General features: G+C 48.8%; 2 protein-coding genes across 2 annotated transcripts; one reads left to right on the forward strand and one right to left on the reverse strand.

The window, feature by feature from the left end:
- Positions 1–4,691: 4,691 nt before the first annotated feature.
- LOC122921998 (leucine-rich repeat extensin-like protein 6) lies at positions 4,692–13,505 on the forward strand. Its single transcript, XM_044272385.1, has 3 exons — positions 4,692–4,848; positions 10,958–11,101; positions 13,215–13,505. Exons 1-3 carry the CDS (start codon positions 4,728–4,730, stop codon positions 13,418–13,420), a joined length of 471 nt encoding a protein of 156 aa, XP_044128320.1. The 5' UTR covers positions 4,692–4,727; the 3' UTR covers positions 13,421–13,505.
- Positions 13,506–15,761: 2,256 nt separating this feature from the next.
- EMC7 (ER membrane protein complex subunit 7) lies at positions 15,762–23,397 on the reverse strand. Its single transcript, XM_044272593.1, has 5 exons — positions 23,132–23,397; positions 22,634–22,753; positions 18,853–18,991; positions 17,277–17,357; positions 15,762–17,192 (listed from the first exon to the last, which is right to left on the reverse strand). Exons 1-5 carry the CDS (start codon positions 23,329–23,331, stop codon positions 17,046–17,048), a joined length of 687 nt encoding a protein of 228 aa, XP_044128528.1. The 5' UTR covers positions 23,332–23,397; the 3' UTR covers positions 15,762–17,045.
- Between the last annotated feature and the right edge of the window lie 105 nt (positions 23,398–23,502).

Genomic DNA, 23,502 nt, shown 5'->3' on the forward strand with positions numbered 1-23,502 from the left:
GCAAAGTGAATGAGATTTGACAAATCTAATGTACACTTAGCTTTTTTTTTCCTTAGGTGCCTGCCATGCGGATTTTAAAATCTGCAGCATGTGAATTGTTCATGCGATTCTGCACCTTCTGTAGAAGGGTTTTCCCCATAGACTACAATAGGTTGTTTATATGAACAGAAAAAACTTTGAAAATCCACAACAAAAACAGCATAAAACTGCACAAAAAAACGCACCAAAACAGTAATAAATAGTGCGTATTTATGTGCGTTTTTATGAGGTTTTGGGGCAGTTTTCATGCACCATGTGCAGACACCCTGAGGCCGGCTGTACACAAGTGCGGGTGAACGCACTTAAGATCTGCACGAATTTCCATGCGGATTTATGTGCATTTCTGCTGCATATAATTTCTAATTGCGGACTCTGATGTGGATTTGCTGAGGTTTTGTCGCAGATCTCACCTTTCCATTGAAATGGGTGAAATCCGCAGCTAAAACCGCATAATTGACGGATTTGTAAATCTGCACCGCAGGTCAATTTCCACACTGAAAAAGAAAATCTGCAACGTGTACATGATATCTGTCTAATCTCCTACACTTTGCTGGTACTGTACTATGCTGCGTTTTTTTTTGCACAGGAAGCTGTGCGGAAAAACTGCATGTAATCTGCAACGTGTGCAGGTGGCCTAACGCTACAAGCACACGACAGTGAAAAAAAAGTCTGTTAAAAACTGACATTTTTAACGAACATTTTTTTCACTGATTCTGAGAAACGGACGTTAAAAACAGAGCCATTCAATTGTATGGGGGCAGCATGCAGCCAGGTCACGCCCACCCACAGCAACCAATGGCCACATGAGTTTGCTGCAAACTTGCGCACTCATTGGCTGCTGTGGGTGGGCGTGGCCTGGCTGTATGCTGCCAGCTAAATCACATTAGAAAATAGATCAATTAATAATAAATAAATAATTAGACAGCATTCAAAACCCATAGAATGCCCCAAAGTCAGTGTATACTGACACATCTCAATGAGAACGTGCTAGATGCCATCATGTGGAGGACGTTGCCGATCGCCTACAGACATGTCTCATTCAGGTCAGTAGAGGTCTTTGTGATAAATACAGGCGCAATTCAAAACGGTTTAGTGGTACATACACTTTTTTGCATTATGTTCAGGTTCTAAATACTTTTACTCTGCACTATTGCGGCGGGTTTATTATAACTTGGCATACGTTGTAGTTCATGTCTACAGACTCTAGATGGCGGTGATTTTTGTTTCTGGCGCACAGAGGCGCATCTGCCTCTTAACAAATTAGGCGCACCTTACTGTAGCCCATGGAGATCAAGACTGGAGTATGGGAACAAAAGTCTTGATAAATGTCCCCCATTATATTTGAAGAGTTTTAAGTAAAAAAACACCCTTTCTGGTACCCGACCGCTACTGTATACATGCATGGTGATATTGGGTCTTTAACCCCTTCCCGTCCAGCGCTGTACATGTACAGAGTAGAGCGGGTCTTTAAAGATGGTGCCTGCAGCAGAGGCCATAGCCGCCGGGTGCCTGCTGTTTTAAACATGGGGAATGCTATAAAAACAAAACCTATTAAAATGTGGCGGAATTGCGTTTTTTTTTCTAATTCCACCACGGGCTTGTTTGTTTACATCAGCACACTGCTAGGCAAAGGCTTCCGCCTAGCAGTATTGCCGATGATGTCACGGGCCCTGATGGGTGGACTTTAGCACTGCCCTGGCCGTTTTACAGGCTAAAGCCCACCCATTAGTGCCGGTGAAGTCACCAGGCTCACTACTAGGGGGAAACCTATGGAGAGCCCGTCACGTCACCGGAACTCCATAAAATGCCTTTGTCATGCATGATTCAGCATGGAATGCTCCGATGCTCATATCAGGGGGGCCGGAGGGGTGAAGATGCGGGTAGGTCCGGGTTCAGCCCTGAACCTGTACAAGCCCTTTAAACAAGTCCTAGAATGGAGCATGACAGAAAAGGCCTGCCCATTTGTTAGACACATTCAGACATGTTGGCCCAGTTGGCACAGTTGGCACAGAGACTTCATAAGTATAGTGTTTGGTCTGAACACCATGTTGTCAATGTACAGTACTGACTCCAGAAAGCTGGCATAAATACACTGATCTATCTGCCTCATTAGTCAGGGACCACAGGCGCACTTTAAAGGGAACATGTCACTAGCTTTGGGGCCACTAAACCACCAGCATGCGTTTTGCCACTGGTGTTTGGCTTCCTAAAGATGCCCCTGTAAAAACCAGCCATTTCGGGATGAACTAAAAAAATAATAATAATTGGAGATGTGTCCGGGACTCATCTCCAGTAGCATCGGGTACATGTGCATAGCCTAGTGTGGCCCCCTAGTGGCAGCAGCAAGCTATACCCACGGTCCTGTGTCCCCCAATGATAATGAGCAAGAAAAAATAAGTTAATTGGAGATGTGTCCGGGACTCATCTCCAGTAGCATCGGGTACATGTGCATTGTGCATATAAAGCCGAGGACAGTGCAACCTGCTTCGATTGCACATAAAGTGAGGTGCACTGTCCTTGGCACATGTCCCCAATTCATCTCCAGGTATTTTCTATGTCTAGTTAATCCTGAAGCAGCTGGTGGACCTTTTTAGGAGGCCAAATCCAAACTGAAAAAAAGCAGGCTGGTGGTTCAGTGGAGCAAAAACTGGTGGGATGTCACATCTCCGACAGCGCTGTAGCGCCAGTTTTTTTCTAGCTAAATAATACCGAAATTTTCAGTTTTCACACAGTCATCATAAAAACCAAAAACCTCATCTGCATAAGCACATGCTAGTGGTTTAGTAACCCCAAAATTAGTGACACGTTCCTCATGAATACGCAGTCGCATTTGGACACATCCAGGAGGTTTGCTACTTGAGAATCGGGCAAAATATCTCAGTAAGTGCCAGCTCTCGTACAAACCGCACCACGTTGACTATGACCCTCAGTAAAACCATCTTCAGGTACAAACCGCACCACGTTGACTATGACCCTCAGTGAAACCATCTTCAGGTACAAACCGCACCACGTTGACTATGACTCTCAGTGAAACCATCTTCAGGTACAAACCGCACCACGTTGACTATGACCCTCAGTGAAACCATCTTCAGGTACAAACCGCACCACGTTGACTATGACCCTCAGTGAAACCATCTTCAGGTACAAACCGCACCACGTTGACTATGACCCTCAGTGAAACCATCTTCAGGTACAAACCGCACCACGTTGACTATGACCCTCAGTGAAACCATCTTCAGGTACAAACCGCACCACGTTAGACTATGACCCTCAGTGAAACCATCTTCAGGTACAAACCGCACCACGTTGACTATGACCCTCAGTGAAACCATCTTCAGGTACAAACCGCACCACGTTGACTATGACCCTCAGTGAAACCATCTTCAGGTACAAACCGCACCACGTTGACTATGACTCTCAGTGAAACCATCTTCAGGTACAAACCGCACCACGTTGACTATGACCCTCAGTGAAACCATCTTCAGGTACAAACCGCACCACGTTGACTATGACCCTCAGTGAAACCATCTTCAGGTACAAACCGCACCACGTTGACTATGACCCTCAGTGAAACCATCTTCAGGTACAAACCGCACCACGTTGACTATGACCCTCAGTGAAACCATCTTCAGGTACAAACCGCACCACGTTGACTATGACCCTCAGTGAAACCATCTTCAGGTACAAACCGCACCACGTTGAGTATGACCCTCAGTAAAACCATCTTCAGGTACAAACCGCACCACGTTGACTATGACCCTCAGTGAAACCATCTTCAGGTACAAACCGCACCACGTTGACTATGACCCTCAGTGAAACCATCTTCAGGTACAAACCGCACCACGTTGACTATGACCCTCAGTGAAAACATCTTCAGGTACAAACCGCACCACGTTGACTATGACCCTCAGTGAAACCATCTTCAGGTACAAACCGCACCACGTTGACTATGACCCTCAGTGAAACCATCTTCAGGTACAAACCGCACCACGTTGACTATGACCCTCAGTGAAACCATCTTCAGGTACAAACCGCACCACGTTGACTATGACCCTCAGTGAAACCATCTTCAGGTACAAACCGCACCACGTTGACTATGACCCTCAGTGAAAACATCTTCAGGTACAAACCGCACCACGTTGACTATGACCCTCAGTGAAACCATCTTCAGGTACAAACCGCACCATGTTGACTATGACCCTCAGTGAAACCATCTTCAGGTACAAACCGCATCACGTTGACTATGACCCTCAGTGAAACCATCTTCAACTGATGTCATACCTTGTCTACCTGCTCCTAAACCTGTGATGTCATCAGGGATCTCTACATGTAATGTAAATATCGCCAGCATGTGTCCCAATGTCAATAAATCCAACTAAGCTCCCTGGTAGCTAAAGGGTGTATGCATGAGAGTTGACTTAAGCAATTTTATTTTGCTACAGGAAAATAGGGAGTATTCGGTGGAGATAAAGCATATAATTTCACTGAACAAAATGCCGATATCAGCAATTTCATGTCCATTTACCTCCAACAAGGAAGACGCTTCTATTCCCATTCTAGATAATCAGGTTTTTCTGTCTTCTCGCGTGTTATGTAATACATATAGGGAGTAGCTTAATTAAGAATGAACATATTTGTGATGGAGAGACAACTCCCTGCCCTCCTTATCGTGGGACGTATATAAAGCCATGAAGCCATTAGACAGCAGAAGCAAGATGATGCCTCCAGGTCGGATTGTCCTGCTGACACTATGCGCCGTCCTAGCAGGGACAGACCTCACCTCCGGATTCATAATTAGAAGACCAGATGGTGAGCATAGGACAATGCAGTACCAGCCTAAGGCATAAACTGATTAGCTAGACGTGGTTGTGGGGCGGCAGTCAGTTTGACGGGCAGGGGAGGTACAGAGATAGCAGTTGCTACCAGGCCCAGGTTCCCCCAAAACCCCTCTGCCCTATACGAAGACACCATTATGATAGAAAGCACATGGTAGATGTGGGGTGCTGTACAGATTTTGTGCTGGAGCTCCGGATCCTACAGGCTTGTATGGACGTGGTGATGTCATTCATTGTAGTCTTAAGACGGATATGTAGATGCTTTATTGTGGAAAATCTGGAAACGGCTCAGCATGCAGAGCCTGATTCTATGATTTATTAATGTTTAATGTCAGGGACTCCGGCAGGGTGAACAGCCGGTCAGATCTGTGCTGCCGCTAGTGCACGTGTACCGCCAGAGGTATGCACGCCCCCATTATAGTCAATGGATTTACAGCAGCGCACGCCGAGAAGGGGCCGGAATAAAAGTCCTGCATGTAGTACTTTTATTCCGGCCGCCTCTTGGCGTGCGCTGCCGTGCTGCCGCCAGAACTCCGCTCCGCCCCTATTATAGTCAACCTCCGGCGGCACACGTGCACTAGCGGCAGCACGGATCCAACAGGCTGTTCGGCTGCCTGCCGGAGTCCCCAGCCGCTAGTGTGAAACTAGCATAAATTTACTTCTTTATGTTTGCTACTGCCTAGAGAGCCCGCACCCCAGACATGGTTGCAAACCACCAGAGAGATGTAATGCCTAGTCCAGGGATCAGCAACCTTCGGCACGCCAGCTGTTGTGAAAACTACAACTCCCAGCCTGCACACTTACTCAGCTATTCTTGCAACTCCTATAGAAGTGAAAGAAGGATTCTAGGAGTTGTAGTTTTCAGCCGGAGGTTGCTGATCCCTGGCCTAGGCAATGCAGCTTGCGCCACATCTCTCAGGTGGTTTGCAACCATGTCCGGGGCTGTATACAGTTGTATCCACTTCTCAGCTGAGTGCATGGCTAGCTATGGACAGGTTTGCAGCAAGAATATTCTCATTTGCTGACAGAAATCTAACAAATTGAAAATGGTAAAGATTTTAAACATAAGGTATATTAGGAAGTTGAAGAACGTTCATTTACATTGTGACTAACATCCTAAACCTAAGGCCAGACGCACTTGAGCGACTTCAATTCAAGGAACTTGCAGCGTGTGTCAGTGTGAGGTCCTGTTCTCGCCTCTGCTCCTCTGACAGGATTGCACAGCATTAGGGCTCGCTCCACGACCTTATGTCTTTTTCAGCGTTTTGCGGGCCGTTTTTTCCCGGATCCGTTTTCCTTCTTTTTTTTTCAGTAGTGTTTCTGGTTCCGTTTTTCCATATGGCATATACAGTAATTACAAAGAAAAAATTGGGCTGGGCATAACATTTTCAATAGATGGTTCCGCCAAAATGGAACGGATACGGAAGACATACGGAGTACATTTTTTTGCGGACCCATTGACTTGAACGGAGCCACAGAATGTGATTTGTGGGCAATAATAGGATATGTTCTATCTTTCAACAAAACGGAAATACGGAAACGGAATGCATACGTAGTACATTCCGTTTTTTTTGCGGAACCATTGAAATGAATGGTTCCGTATACGGAACGCAAAAAACGTTTGTGTGAACGAGCCCTTATACTGATTTATAATGCTGTGTAACCCTTAGCATCCTGAAATCTATGGTATTACACTGACAGCATTTTAAAAAAATTGGAATTAAAATGGACATTTTTTTGTTCCTCTGATAAATATGCTACGTTCCCTTACGTCCTAACCAGCAGCACAAGTGGGGAGTTCTCCCCTGTGAATCTGGTAGGACAGGTGGAATTTTTATTGATAACAATTTACTACCAAGCTAATTAAACAATTAACCGACCCCCTATAAAGGGACGCCCGCCCTTCTGCCATGAAGCTTTTCTAGCTCAGGGGTTGGCTCCTCCATCCTTTGTCACTGCCCACTCTACAAGGGCAGTATCTACTTCGTATGCGGAGAAAAGTTTGGTTCCGCTAGAGCAAATCTGTGCTGCAGCTTCTTGGAGCTCCCACAGCACCTTTATTAAGCATAACCGCCTAGATCTAGACGCTCTGAGGGAGTGGCGTTTGGACGTACCATTCTGAGTGTGGCCCTCTCCTAAAAAAAAATCAAAAAACTGTGGGACCCTCCCAATTTGTCTGTTTTGCTCCTTGCTAGGTCCCCACTTGTGCTGCTGGTTAGGACGTAAGGGAAGCATTAATTTTAACGTAAATTTGTTTTCCCTTAGTCCTAACAGCAGCACACAAATTTCCCACCCAGTTTTTTGTTTGTGTACTTGGTGATAAAGCACTGGCAGAAGGGCGGGTGTCCCTTTATAGGGGTGGGTTAATTGTTTAATTAGCTTGGTAGTAAATTTTTATCAATAAAAATTCCACCTGTCCTACCAGTTTCACAGGGGAGAACTCCCCGCTTGTGCTGCTGTTAGGACTAAGGGAAAACAAATTTACGTTAAAATTAACGCTTTGTGACTTTCAACAGCACTTGAGCAAAATATTTTTGCAAATGCCGTGGCATTGCCACTTTCTCCAAAAGGGGCAGGGCAAATGTGGGGAGAACACTGAAATCTACGTCAGCCATGGCTAGTCTCATTGTGAATCAAGCGCAGCATCTGGCAGCGCCCCTGGTTATCATAGCCGGCATACGCTGCCCAGCTATGATGAATTTGTCCCTTGTTCCCCCTTTCCTTCCCCCAGCTGGAGCCACACTGGTAATTGTACTTAAATTGTTTTAATGTCACCGTATTCTGAGAGCCATAGCAACCGTGTGGTGGCTATATCACACAGCAGACACCCATGGTTAATGTCTGCGATCGGCAATAATGCCGATGGCTGACATTTAACCCCTAAGAGGCCTAAAATCCAGAAGAGCATGTTTCTGGGGTAACTAATGAGGCTTCTAGGCTTGTATATTACAATTCAGGGCAGCAGGTGCGGGCGCCATCTTTAACCGCCTCCGGACCGCCTAACGCAGGATTGCGTTCCGGAGGCGGTCGATTCATTCCTCCTTGACGCACCGGCGCGTCATCTCGCGAGACGCGAGATTTCCTGTGAACGCACGCACACAGGCGCGCGCGCTCACAGGAACTGAAGGTAAGCGAGTGGATCTCCAGCCTGCCAGCGGCGATCGTTCGCTGGCAGGCTGAAGATGCGATTTTTTTAACCCCTAACAGGTATATTAGACGCTGGTTTGATAACAGCGTCTAATATACCTGCTACCTGGTCCTCTGGTGGTCCCCTTTGCTTGGATCGACCACCAGAGGACACGGGTAGCTGTGTAAAGTACCACCAAACACCACTACACTACCCCCCCCCCGTCACTTATTAACCCCCTGATCACCCCATATAGACTCCCTGATCACCCCCGTCATTGATCACCCCCCTGTAAGGCTCCATTCAGACGTCCGTATGTGTTTTGCGGATCCGCGGTGTCCGTGTTTTGCGGATCCACAAAACACATACGGACGTCTGAATGGAGCCTGACAGGGGGGTGATCAATGACAGGGGGGTGATCACCCCATATACACTCCCTGATCACCCCCCTGTCATTGATCACCCCCCGTAAGGCTCCATTCAGACGTCCGTATGTGTTTTGCGGATCCGATCCATGGCGGTTTGGAGGCGGTTAAAGTCCTGCTCACTCTAGAACAGGAATCAGCAACCTTCGGCACTCCAGCTGCTGTGAAACTACAACTCCCAGCATGCAAACATGCTCGGCTGCTCTTCTAACTCCCATAGAAGTGAATGAAGAATTCTGGGAGTTGTAGTTTCTGAACAGCTGGAGCGCCGGAGGTTGCTAATTCCCACTCTAGAAGCTCAGGCTGTGTCTAAGGGCCGTATACGGAATCATTCCTTTCTATGGAGCCGCAAAAAAAAAACGGAATGTACTCCGTGAGCATTCCATATGTCCGCATTTCCGTTCCGCTACATTTTGAGTATTGTCCTATTATTGCCCGCAAATCACGTTCCGTGGCTCCATTCAAGTCAATGGGTCCACAAAAAAAAAAAAAAAACACATACGGAAATGCATCCGTATCCGTTCCGTTTTTGCGCAACCATCTATTGAAAATTTTATGCCCAGCCCAATTTTTTCTATGTAATTACTGTATACTGTATATGTCATACGGAAAAACGGAACGGAACAACGAATCCATAAAAAAAGGTCCGCAAAACACTGAAAAAGCAATACGGCCGTGTGAATAAGCCCTAACCCTGTAGAATTGATCGCCAACCCACTCCCTACAAGTTTCTCTCCAAACTGAAAGGGCTTGTCTCTGATGAGACATCCCCCTTTGAAGAGATGGCGGCCCCTTTTGATATTGGTATATTTTTTTATCTAAACAATATTTGTCATATGTTCAAATTAAAAAGTGAATCATCACTGGTTACAAAAGATCTGCATTGTGCGCGGCCGTGACTCACCTGGAACGTGATCAATGGCCCATAAATTATGTCAAACCACAATGGGTTGGGTTATATATGGAGGCAATCGTTAAATACCAGAGTTACTGGTAAGGTAAAGAGACCCATCTAGTTCTACTTATCATCCCGCCCTTATGTGGTAGTGGTGGAGGATATCACCCAGTTAGTATATGTATGTGTGGATAGCCTGGTCTTCAATATGCTCGTCCGAATCCCCTTTAACCCCTTCTCAACATTTGACATGCGTCTTAACAGGAAGACGTCACAATCGCCATAGACTGCAATAATAAGGTATCGCAGTGTTGGGTACAAACAATCCAGTGATTGCATGTTCAAAGTTCCTAAGTAATAAAAAGTCTTTTTTTCAATAAAAAAAACTAAATTGCATCCCTTTTCAAATTTTACATAAAAACGTAAATAACTGAAAAAAAAATCTAATTGCTTGAATCGCAATTGGTCAACATAACAAAAAGTGATCACTGACTATCACTGAGGAACATACAAAAATGGAAAACTGAAAATAATAATATCCAGGGACAAAGCGCTCCACAGGCTAAGGCCTCTTTCACACGACCGTATGTCTTTTTCAGTGTTTTGCGTCCGGTCCGTTTTTCACAGATCCGTTGTTCCGTTTTTCCATATGCCATATACAGTAATTACATAGAAAAAATTGGGCTGAGCATAACATTTTCTAAAGATGGTTCCGTAAAAACGGAACGAATACGGATGCATTTCCGTATGTGTTCCTTTTTTTTTTGCGGACCCATTGACTTGAATGGAGCCACGGAACGTGATTTGCGGACCAAATATAGGACATGTTTTATCTTTCAACGGAATGGAAAAACGGAAACGGAATGCATACAGAACACATTCCGTTTTTTTGCGGAACCATTGAAATGAATGGTTCCGTATACAGAACACAAAAAAACGGCCCGTACACTCGCAAAAAAAAACGTTCGTGTGAACTAGGCCTTAAGGTGAGTTATATTATTATTTTTAACCCCTCCAGCGCTATTGTACTATGCATTCTGTATTCAGAATGCGATTATTTTCCCTTATAACCATGTTATAAGGGAAAATAATAATGATCGGGTCTCCATCCTGATCGTCTCCTAGCAACCGTGCGTGAAAATCGCACCGCATCCGCACTTGCTTGCGATTTTCACGCAACCCCATTCACTTCTACGGGGCCTGCGTTGCGTGAAAAACTCACAATATAGAACATGCTGCATTTTTCACGCAACGCAGAACTTGTGCGTGAAAATCACCGCTCGTGTGCACAGCCCCATAGAAATGAATGGGTCCGGATACAGTGCGGGTGCTGTGCGTTCACGTCACGCATCGCACCTGCGCAGAAAACTCGCTCGTGTGAAAGGGGCCTTATAGAGACAAGCTATAGAAAGTGATCTGTATGTACAAAAAAATTAAAAGGGTTATCCAGAAAAATAAGGCAAGTGAAACATTGGGGAAAACGGTGCTTCGGAGGTAAAAAAAAAAACGTGCGTTTAGCATCTGTCATTGCGGTTTGTCAGGGATATCCTATTATATGGGCAGAAACAGGATCGTAGAGATTTATTTGATTATTGTACAGTCTAATGTTTTCTCACAATGCAATATTTTTCTGTAGGGCAATGTCCTCCGACTGTGCCAGGCAAGCCAGGCATTCACTGCATTCCTGCGAGAAATCTGTGTAAAGACAGCAATGACTGCGATTGGAACAAGAAGTGCTGTAGTAACGGATGCGTAAAACTGTGCATGAGTGTCTCGTCAGGTAAGAGCGTGCAGGCTATCATTTGGACAGAATATAAACCGCTTACAAAGCAAAACGCACCAAAAGACTGACCTACGGGCCGTGTACCACGTCTATAAAGTGGTCGAGACATTTCCGTGCCTCACTACTGTATATACAGTCGGGTATGCGCAGAGCTCCCCCTAGTGGCAGCTGTTGGCAGTTAGAATTACTTCCTTTGAGGATTTGGAGCTCTGTATCAGAACAATGAAGTTCAGACCCCTATCCTATAAAAATATATTATTTAATAAATCGACAGCGAAATTTGGACCTATTTAGGGGTGGATCATCACTCTACTCACCAGTCAAATCTGAAGGGGAATTACAATGACAATGGATAACTTAGTCCAACATTATGTATTATAAATGGAAGAAAGGGCTCAGATCCCTTTGGAACTGATGTCTGATCCTGGAAATGAGATTTCTACACTAGAATCACAAGTCCTAGAAGTGAGCCAAAAGTCACTATTTGGGCTAGTGTGCCTCAGCAGTGCCAGTCTTAGTGCCTCAGCAGTGCCAGTCTTAGTGCCTCAGCAGTGCCAGTCTTTGTGCCTCAGCAGTGCCAGTCTTTGTGCCTCAGCAGTGCCAGTCTTTGTGCCTCAGCAGTGCCAGTCTTTGTGCCTCAGCAGTGCCAGTCTTAGTGCCTCAGCAGTGCCAGTCTTAGTGCCTCAGCAGTGCCAGTCTTTGTGCCTCAGCAGTGCCAGTCTTTGTGCCTCAGCAGTGCCAGTCTTTGTGCCTCAGCAGTGCCAGTCTTTGTGCCTCAGCAGTGCCAGTCTTAGTGCCTCAGCAGTGCCAGTCTTAGTGCCTCAGCAGTGCCAGTCTTTGTGCCTCGGCAGTGCCAGTCTTTGTGCCTCGGCAGTGCCAGTCTTAGTGCCTCGGCAGTGCCAGTCTATGTGCCTCAGCAGTGCCAGTCTTTGTGCCTCAGCAGTGCCAGTCTTTGTGCCTCATGTTGACTACTGAGCAGAGGCCATTGCAGGAGTCCATAGAACTAGTAATGATACTCCCCTGCTCCCTGACATTTCGGTCCTGCATCCTCGTTCCCATTTGGCCATCATCCAGTCTTCCGGGCAGAGTAAGGATGGGGACATGTTCACCACTGCAGCCTATGATTGGCTTCAGTGGTGATGTGTCTCCAAGAGTCCTGTGATGAGCCACTTGGGGGCACCTCATCATTGAAGCCAGTAATTGGCTGTAGCGGTGCACGTGGCCCCGTTCATACTCCAGCTAGGAATTAACAAGCTGGGCGAATGGGAGCCAGGGCGCAGGACCAGAAACAGAGGAGGGGGGGGGGGGGGGGGGTGTACTCAGGGCATACTAAAATACCAGCTACACTAGACCTACAAATGTAGAAGGAAAAAGCGCGTCCAGTCAAGATTTTCTGCCAACTCCTGAAGAACTGTAGAAATTCTGCAGAGAACAAAAAGTAGGTGATAAGTATGTGATAGGCGGGGGCCCCAGCAGTCAGACTCCCGCCTATCATGAGAATTAAGGCCCTATGTTCTCTTGTTTGAGTGGAGTGGTGGTCACACATGCAAGCTCCTGCTCCATTCAATGATACGGGACTGCCAAAGATATCCGATACTCAGCGATCTCCGACAGTCCCAAAGAGTTGAATGGAGCCTGTGTAATCGCCACGCCATTCAAACTGGAAAACACAGGGCCCCCCCCCCCTCTTGTTATCGTGGGGGTCCGACCACCGGGACACCCCCCTCTATCTTGTGGATAAAGGATATGTATTTGGCATGGGACAACATCTCTAATGTCCTTCCATTTCCAGTAGATGGACTGCTGAGGGGGGTGGTCTCCATCTATAGGACGTGGTCATTGGGGGAGAGCTCCTGCTGCAGCCGGTCGCCTTACAGCAAGGCAGATCTGGTGTGAGGTTTGTAACCAGGAGAGGAGAAAGTTGCCTCGCTAGCTTTGCCGCATGGACTATAACAGAAGGCTGCGGTATTCCAAACCGAGGCCTACAGTAAAACAAAATGTACACTGTGCCATATATGGTATTTTTTTTAAACATGGGCCAGATGCCACTAAATACCTTGAAGGAGTCGTGTCTACATACCATTAACATAATCCTTGTGTTTCTCTGCAGGTCTCCCTCCTGTCCCCACCGAGCCCCCCCTCTTTGGACCTTTCCGTCCTCCACCTAAACCGCACATCCCTTTCCCATACGAACCGCCTAACCCCATTCCAGAGCGACCCCGTCTCCCTCCAATCTTGTTTCCCCCAATGGATCCTTCTCGCTATGAACCTGATGACTACCTCCCCATCTTCCCTAGATATGATGATTTCCCATGAAGACTTTTTTCCCCCCCAAAGAAAACTGTAAGAAATGTATAAAAATGGATCCAGTCACAGAAGAAATAAATGACCAATTTCTGACTATTTTCTCAGTTTCTAATGAAATTCACAGTGTAAGGGCTCATTCAGACAGCCGTGAAATGCGGATCCGTTTAGATGCTGTCCCATTCACTTCTGCGGGGCCTTTTCTTCTATTGCACGGCTCAGCAAAACAAATTAAAAAAAATGGAATGCAATCCGTTTTTTTTGCGGACATGCTGAACTGTCCGAGAAAAAACGGATCCGCATTTTTGCGGACAGCATACGGCCGTCTGAATGAGCCCTAAACCAGGGGTCCCTAACCAACTCCCAGCAGTTTTCCATCAGTGTAAGGCTCCATTGACACGTCCGCAATTCTGTTCAGCAAATTGCTGACCCATTCATTTCTACGGGGCCGCACAATGTGCTGCCCGGATATGGATTTGCGGACCCGCACTTCCGGGTCCGCAATTCCGTTCCCGAAAAAAATAGAACATGTCCTATTCTTGTCTGCAATTGCGGACAAGATTAGGCATTTTCTATTAAGTGCTGGCGATGTGCGGTCCGCAAAATGCGGAACGCGCATTGCCGGTGTCTGTGTTTTGCGGATCCGCAAAACACACACGGACGTGTGAATGGACCGTAAAGGTTGTCTGCAGCGCATACAGAGAAGAATACAAGCTGCTATAAAATGCACATGAATTCTGAATACTTGCCAACATTTAAGCCCCCGCCTAAACCCAACCCGCAACACCCGCTTCCTTTCCGTGGCCGTGACAAGACATAGTTGCGAGGATTGCCTCCGATTGAATATGGTGTAAATGAATGTTTATGAGCTGCCAGGAGTTCAGAGATAAGGGCTACACATCGAGCCATCAGAGCAGCAACCTGACCGATTCATGTCAAATATAAGAAGAAACTGGATCGCACATCCTCAATACTATGCTTTTACCTAACTGCTTCTCAGCACAATTTATCGTATACCTACCCCTATGCTGTACATGAGGCATTAGTATACAATCTGATCAAAAAGCATAGGCCCACTCACCGCGACAAGGTTGCCTATTTGAATGGGACCCTACACCTGGCTCCTGCCGCCTACTAGGGCAGTGCCGCTTTGTCACCGCATTGTGCTGGGCCTATTTGTCAGAGTAGGTCCCACTCATAGAGGTGACCTTGGCGTGGTGAGTGGGCTTATGCCTTTTGAGCATTGTGGATGTGCGATCCAGTTCTGTTTTTCTCCCCCTGATACCTGACCGATTCAGTTTAAAACAGAGAGCAATGATCTGTAGATAAGGAAGGCTGCAGAACAAAAACTGGTCAACAGTTTTTAACAAAGATCAAACCAAAAAAAGATTTTTAGCCCAAAATGAGGAAAAAGCAAGGATTTAAAAAAAAAAAATAAACCCCAAAAGGTGTCCATAGCCTTTAAGTCTATGGATAATAGAGCGCAGGCTTTTTTTTTTTGTTTTGATAAGTCAAAGACATATGAAAAGTTTTGATTTGTGAGGGTCTGAGTGCCGAGACCCCCACCGATCACTAGAATGAGGAGAGAGAAGCGCTCTCACGTTGCGCTGTCCTCGCTGCATAGCATGGAATTGGCCCATAGAGTTTCTATCGAGGCTGTCCTGCTGCGAGGAGACCGTGTGATAGGCGAGTGCTTCTCTCTCCTCGTTTGAGGGATTGGCACTCAGATCCCCACTGATTAAAACTTTTCATGTCTATGGCCTCATGCACACGGCCATTGTGTTGGTCCGCATCAGAGCCGCAGTTTTGGCGTCTCGGATGCGGACCGTTCACTTCAATGGGGCCGCAAAAGATGCGGACAGCACTCCGTGTGCTGTCCGCAGCTGTTGCTTCCGTTCTGTGGTCCGCAAAAAAAATATAACCTGTCCTATTCTTGTCCGGACAAGAAGAGGCAGTTATATTAGACGCCATCCGTGTTTTGCGGACCTATGAGGCCTATAACAGAGAAAGTTTGCTGAAACTGGCTGCCATCCCAGCTCTTTGAAAACTTCCTCTATTTCTGGGTGAATTTCTTACATTAGCGGGTTTTCCTGCATCCGTGCGTCATATGTCCATTCGGGAAGTTATAGGACGTGTCCCATTCATTTCCTAGAGTGTCCCTTGAAATACAAAGGGAGGGCACGTTCATAGTGAAGTCAATGTGGATGGCACACGGACGGTATCCATTTTTTGCGGATCTGCGGTTCGGCATATAGGACTGCACATTCCAGACAGCAACAAACTGGTTCACCCACATCACCGGCCATTCCACTGCTCACTCATCCTCAGCCAGGAAAAACACTGGAGGCTTCTCGGGATTAAAAACCGGTTCAGTTTATTGGAGGATCAGTTTTCATTACCAGCTGTACCCATGAGCAGACAAACATTACTAACAGATAAATGACTGCTCTCCTGTCACATTCTACTACCGTCATCAAGTGCCATTCCTTCCATAGACTGGAGGAGTGGTGAAGAAAAGCAGAGCAACTACGCCCCCTAGTGGAGAACAAAACAGGCACAGGACAGGGCTGCGTCTGCTAAGATAGGGCTGTTGTCGCAGGCAGACCCAACCAAAAACCTCCCACGTTAATCTCATAAATATGGTATCCAGTGACAGGCCCTTGCAGTGGTGGAAGGGATCGCCCAATACGCCAGGTGGGCCTGAAAACTTTGCCTGGAGTGTTCCTTTAAAAAGTGAGGGCACTTTCGTATTCAATTAGAAAAACATGGCTACAGACGGCGCCACTCTTGTCTACAGGCTGCTTCTGGTATTGCAGCTCATTTAAATGAACAGGATGAAGTTGCAGTACCAGACACAGCCTACTGAAAAAGGTGGCGCTGTTTCAGGATGCCATGTTTTTTTTCTGCTCTCATGCGAGCTTTTTAAGCATCCACTAACGGCACACATACATTTCTATCAGGTGACTCGGGTGCGTTGTCAGTCACATTTACAGATTCTGCTCTGTGTGAAATTAAAGGAAAAAAAAATAAAAAAAATAAAAATAATTATACAAACAATGAAAAATGTATTATTTTTTCAGTAAATTAAGACAGTTCAAAAGCTCAAGCCTTAACCCGGCAGGGTAGGGTACTAGGCATACGGTACGACCACAAGGTGCCGCTGTCCTGTGGTTGCGATGTGGCCTTGCGAGCTCCAATGAACCAATTAGGACCGCACTGTTTAGTCAGTCTGCATTTTGAATGGCCATGTGGTATTTTGGGTGCCACGCGGCGCGATCAAAAGAATGCGCACCGACTAAACAGCGCAGTCCTCATTAGCAGCCGCTGTGACTCATGCATCACTAAATAGAGCCCACTGTGACTCGTGCAGCCACGCGGTACTCGACAGCAACCGTGCCGCGTGGTCGTACCCTGACAGTACATGGTGTATAAAGACACAAGTATAGGCCTCTCCATCCACAGTTGTTTTTTTTAATGTTTTATCCCTGCCGAACCACGAACAACATAAAAGTACAAAACACAACTCAGCTTCCTAAGAAGAAACAAGGCAAAATCCATGTAACCAACAACATGTGTGTGTGTGGGGGAGTCGGGCGCGGAGACTTGCATGCTTGGTTATGTGGGCGCTCACGCATCACTACCTCCTCTTCCCTACTCCGCTCTTCCCGGATTTGCTGCTGCTGGACTTGCTGGAGGACTTTGACGTAAAAAGCCTGGTCATGAACTCGGACACATCGGGCAGCTCAGGGTTGGAGTTCAGCATGTTCATGGACTGCTCCATCTCCTGGAGAAGAAGAAGATGAGATACTGAGGTTGGTTGTCATCTAAAGTGGCTTCCACACACTCCATGACTGGTGCTCTCACTCACCCGTCTCATTTCTGGGTCACTTGTGTTCACCACTTTAGGAAGCAGCACGAAGATCAGCAGTGGTAGTACCATCATCATCACCTGGACGGATCAAAGCCAGATGTTACTAGTCCAGTAAATAATATGGAGGTTCCGTACAAAGGGGTCTTGCCACCAATAACTACGTTGATTAGACCAGGAGTAGGCAACCTCCGGCACTCCAGCTGTTGTAAAACTACAACTCCCAGCATGCACACTTGTTCTACTGTCCTCAGAACTCCTGGAGCTGGAGTGCTAAAGGTTGCTGACCCCTGGATTAGGCCACTCTGACCATAACCAATCCCCAGAATGAAGGGCCCATGGTCCTCGGTAAGATGTAGGAGTCCCTTTGGCTCTTACCCAGTTCAGTGTCTCTACCAACCAGAGATATCCTCCTGAATATCCTATTGGGAGTGGTTCCGTATCCTCAGGCTGATGGAGATCCCATTGGTTGGACGTCTGCCACAGTTAAAGGCAGGGTGATGAAATACCCTTTAAAGCGCGTGCAATACTCTGTAGAAAGCGTGTGACGAGTTCTGTAACCCTGGGTGGAGTGCACACCCTGACAAGGGGTGTCCCATTACAAGAACTTATCCTCTACCGAAAGAATCGGTCTGGCCCCTGTTCTCATGATCGGCAGTAGGACCCTCGCCAATCAGACCCTTACCCTCTATACGGGGAAACACTCTAAAACAGTATCTTATCGGTGGGAGTCCGACTCCCGGGACCCTGCTGATCAGCTGTTTGAGAAGGCCGCAGCCTCTTCCTAGGCCATTTGACCTCACGTTCGTTGGTCACATGACTTAGGCGCAGCTCAGTCTCATTCGAGGGGCTGCAATACCAAACATGGCCACTATATAATGGGCGGCGCTGTGCTTAGTATGCTGTGAGGAGGCAGGAGCGCCATGGTCTCCACGAAAGAGCTGATCGGTGGTGGTCCCAGGTGTAGGACCCCCGCTGATCAGATACTGATGACAGGTCATCAGTATAAAAAAGTAAAAAAAAAAACTTAAGTGAAGGAACACCATTTTTGTACCTTTCTCTATTAAATCTAAATAGGTACAAAATTGTGTACAGTTTAAAGGGGTTGTGCAGGGGGTGAATATAATCTCAGGAGAGGTCATCAATATCTGATTAGCGAGGGTCCGACTCCTGGCCGATCAAGTGCTACTACCGCTGATTGGCTGGGGTGTCGGTAGTCGGACCCCCGCCGATCTGATATTAATGACCTATCCTGAGGATGGATATTCAATACTTACCCACTGCACAACCCCTTTATTAGTATCTTCGAATACCTTTACAGCATTGAAAGTTCCTTTTATCTACTACACAGCCCCAAATTCCCTGCATAGACATACAACATGCTGACACTAGGGGGCGCCTCGGAGCTGACTGCATACATAGAGCTCATGCAGTAATCCAGGCTCCCTCTAGTGGTGACTGCAAGCAGCCAGAATGTCTTCTTTTACGTGTCTATGCAAGAGATTTGGAGCAATGGAGCTCCTCTATATATCGAGAGAGAAGTGTTACCGATGGAGAATACCCACTGAGCACCTACCATGGGGTTCATGAGAAAGTCAGTCCATCCCCAGGTCTCCCGTTTAATGAAGTAAGAAGGGGGCCCGGACGACTTCATCTGGAGAGGATAGGGCAGGCGGACCACTTCTGAGGTTTTGATGTGGTTGACGAACCTTGCCCTTGGGAAACATGAAGGAAGTCAATACACTTGAAGGAAGCTCAACTGAAAATCTGCATTGGAGGTAAACACCCAAGAAAGGAGGCGATTGAGGAGGGCCCAACCATCTACACCTGGGATGCCCAACTCCCAGCATGCCCTATGAGCTGTAGGCTGTCCAAGCATGCTGAGAGTTGTAGTTCTGCAACAGCTGGAGGGCCACAGGTTGGACATCCCTGATCTACATGAAGGGTCGCAGGCTCCGCTAGTGGACGCACGCTGTGTAGTCCCCTCGTTCTCTGGACCAGTGGAGAACCACCACTGACCAGAACGTTACAGCACATCTTGGTGAGGTCTCATAACACAAAATGATTGGAGTTCTCCTTTAACACTTCAGTTCAATCAGTACCAGCCGGCCACTAATGCCCCCTCCTCCACCCTACTGTGATACTAGCCGGCCACTAATGCCCCCTCCGTCACCTCACTGTGATACTAGCCGGCCACTAATGCCCCCTCCGTCACCTCACTGTGATACTAGCCGGCCACTAATGCCCCCTCCATCACCTCACTGTGATACTAGCCGGCCACTAATGCCCCCTCCGTCACCCCACTGTGATACTAGCTGGCCACTAATGCCCCCTCCATCACCCCCCTGTGATACTAGCCGGCCACTAATGCCCCCTCCATCACCCCCCTGTGATACTAGCCGGCCACTAATGCCACCTCCATCACCCCCCTGTGATACTAGCCGGCCACTAATGCCACCTCCATCACCCCCCTGTGATACTAGCCGGCCACTAATGCCCCCACCATCACCTCACTGTGATACTAGCCGGCCACTAATGCCCCCTCCATCACCTCACTGTGATACTAGCCGGCCACTAATGCCCCCTCCATCACCTCACTGTGATACTAGCCGGCCACTAATGCCCCCACCATCACCTCACTGTGATACTAGCCGGCCACTAATGCCCCCTCCATCACCTCACTGTGATACTAGCCGGCCACTAATGCCCCCTCCATCACCCCACTGTGATACTAGCCGGCCACTAATGCCCCCTCCTCCACCCCACTGTGATACTAGCCGGCCACTAATGCCCCCTCCGTCTCCTCACTGTGATACTAGCCGGCCACTAATGCCCCCTCCGTCACCTCACTGTGATACTAGCCGGCCACTAATGCCCCCTCACTGTGATACTAGCCGGCCACTAATGCCCCCTCCATCACCTCACTGTGATACTAGCCGGCCACTAATGCCCCCTCCATCACCTCACTGTGATACTAGCCGGCCACTAATGCCCCCTCCTCCACCTCACTGTGATATTAGCCGGCCACTAATGCCCCCTCCTCCACCTCACTGTGATACTAGCCGGCCACTAATGCCCCCTCCATCACCCCACTGTGATACTAGCCGGCCACTAATGCCCCCTCCATCACCCCACTGTGATACTAGCCGGCCACTAATGCCCCCTCCTCCACCCCACTGTGATACTAGCCGGCCACTAATGCCCCCTCCGTCTCCTCACTGTGATACTAGCCGGCCACTAATGCCCCCTCACTGTGATACTAGCCGGCCACTAATGCCCCCACCATCACCTCACTGTGATACTAGCCGGCCACTAATGCCCCCTCCATCACCCCACTGTGATACTAGCCGGCCACTAATGCCCCCTCCATCACCCCACTGTGATACTAGCCGGCCACTAATGCCCCCTCCATCACCCCACTGTGATACTAGCCAGCCACTAATGCCCCCTCCTCCACCCCACTGTGATACTAGCCGGCCACTAATGCCCCCTCCGTCTCCTCACTGTGATACTAGCCGGCCACTAATGCCCCCTCACTGTGATACTAGCCGGCCACTAATGCCCCCTCACTGTGATACTAGCCGGCCACTAATGCCCCCACCATCACCTCACTGTGATACTAGCCGGCCACTAATGCCCCCTCCATCACCTCACTGTGATACTAGCCGGCCACTAATGCCCCCTCCATCACCTCACTGTGATACTAGCCGGCCACTAATGCCCCCTCCATCACCCAACTGTGATACTAGCCGGCCACTAATGCCCCCTCCATCACCCCCCTGTGATACTAGCCGGCCACTAATGCCCCCTCCATCACCCCCCTGTGATACTAGCCGGCCACTAATGCCCCCTCCATCACCCCCCTGTGATACTAGCCGGCCACTAATGCCACCTCCATCACCCCCCTGTGATACTAGCCGGCCACTAATGCCCCCACCATCACCTCACTGTGATACTAGCCGGCCACTAATGCCCCCTCCATCACCTCACTGTGATACTAGCCGGCCACTAATGCCCCCTCCATCACCTCACTGTGATACTAGCCGGCCACTAATGCCCCCACCATCACCTCACTGTGATACTAGCCGGCCACTAATGCCCCCTCCATCACCTCACTGTGATACTAGCCGGCCACTAATGCCCCCTCCATCACCCCACTGTGATACTAGCCGGCCACTAATGCCCCCTCCATCACCCCACTGTGATACTAGCCGGCCACTAATGCCCCCTCCTCCACCCCACTGTGATACTAGCCGGCCACTAATGCCCCCTCCGTCTCCTCACTGTGATACTAGCCGGCCACTAATGCCCCCTCACTGTGATACTAGCCGGCCACTAATGCCCCCTCCATCACCTCACTGTGATACTAGCCGGCCACTAATGCCCCCTCCATCACCTCACTGTGATACTAGCCGGCCACTAATGCCCCCTCCTCCACCTCACTGTGATATTAGCCGGCCACTAATGCCCCCTCCTCCACCTCACTGTGATACTAGCCGGCCACTAATGCCCCCTCCATCACCCCACTGTGATACTAGCCGGCCACTAATGCCCCCTCCATCACCCCACTGTGATACTAGCCGGCCACTAATGCCCCCTCCTCCACCCCACTGTGATACTAGCCGGCCACTAATGCCCCCTCCGTCTCCTCACTGTGATACTAGCCGGCCACTAATGCCCCCTCCGTCACCTCACTGTGATACTAGCCGGCCACTAATGCCCCCTCACTGTGATACTAGCCGGCCACTAATGCCCCCTCACTGTGATACTAGCCGGCCACTAATGCCCCCTCCATCACCTCACTGTGATACTAGCCGGCCACTAACGCCCCCTCCATCACCTCACTGTGATACTAGCCGGCCACTAATGCCCCCTCCGTCACCTCACTGTGATACTAGCCGGCCACTAATGCCCCCTCCATCACCCCACTGTGATACTAGCCGGCCACTAATGCCCCCTCCTCCACCCCACTGTGATACTAGCCGGCCACTAATGCCCCCTCCGTCTCCTCACTGTGATACTAGCCGGCCACTAATGCCCCCTCCGTCACCTCACTGTGATACTAGCCGGCCACTAATGCCCCCTCACTGTGATACTAGCCGGCCACTAATGCCCCCTCCATCACCTCACTGTGATACTAGCCGGCCACTAATGCCCCCTCCTCCACCTCACTGTGACACTAGCCGGCCACTAATGCCCCCTCCTCCACCTCACTGTGACACTAGCCGGCCACTAATGCCCCCTCCTCCACCTCACTGTGACACTAGCCGGCCACTAATGCCCCCTCCTTCTCCTCACTGTGATACTAGCCGGCCACTAATGCCCCCTCCGTGGTACATACAGCATCATCACATTACCTCATCTTCCCTTTGGACGTGATGTCCACACGGACGGGTTCAAAGCGGTGAGCGGGAGACACGACCTCGACCACGTAGGAGCCGGAAGGAACATCATGGACGGCAAAGCTGCCATCAGTCCTAAACATGGAAATTACCAGGAGGACATTAGGCTCCTGTTCACACACAGTGCAGACTTCAGGGCGTGCTGTCAGCGACCAGCCCTCCCCTACGTGAACGACACCCGGTGGGGTCACATCTGTTGTTACTAAGCAACCTGAACATAGCTGGATTCCAATAACAACTCTGCTAGCTGTCAGTGAATGGAAACATCTCAAGGCATTATTGGCACCTGACCTAACCTAGCCCTGTTTTTCAGCTCTTGAATGTAAACAAGATTGTTTTCCATTCATTGAAAGCAAGCAGAGATCTTGAGAATGGCGAATTGTGTAGATTTAAAGGGCCAGTCCAGCCTATTGCATAGACAGATAATGGTCGGGGGGTAACTAGGACCTTTACCTCAGGAAACCGACGTGCTCCTCTCCGTCCAGCAGGACCCGTGCCCCGCTCACCCAGTCCTGGGGTCTGACCCCCGGGACCACCGCCCGTCCCTCCACCCGAAACTTCTCGGCTCCGGAGCTGAAGCCCTCCGTGTCCGCCCGGCACAGCGCCAGGACGGACAGAAGGAAGACGCTGCATCTGGACAGAGAAGGCGACATGTCGGAGGCAGGAACACGGCTTCTCCCCCTTCTCTTCCGGCATGCACTCTGGCCTCAGCCTGTGACGTGCGGCGCTAGAGGTGCGGTAACGCAGCGCCACCTGTCTCCAGACTAGGTGACATTTACTTGGCGCTCAAAACCACCTTCAGGATCTTCCGCAAAATGGCTGCA

The sequence above is a fragment of the Bufo gargarizans genome, chromosome 11 (genome assembly GCF_014858855.1).
Source record: "Bufo gargarizans isolate SCDJY-AF-19 chromosome 11, ASM1485885v1, whole genome shotgun sequence".
In the NCBI taxonomy this organism is placed as follows: Eukaryota; Metazoa; Chordata; class Amphibia; order Anura; family Bufonidae; genus Bufo; species Bufo gargarizans.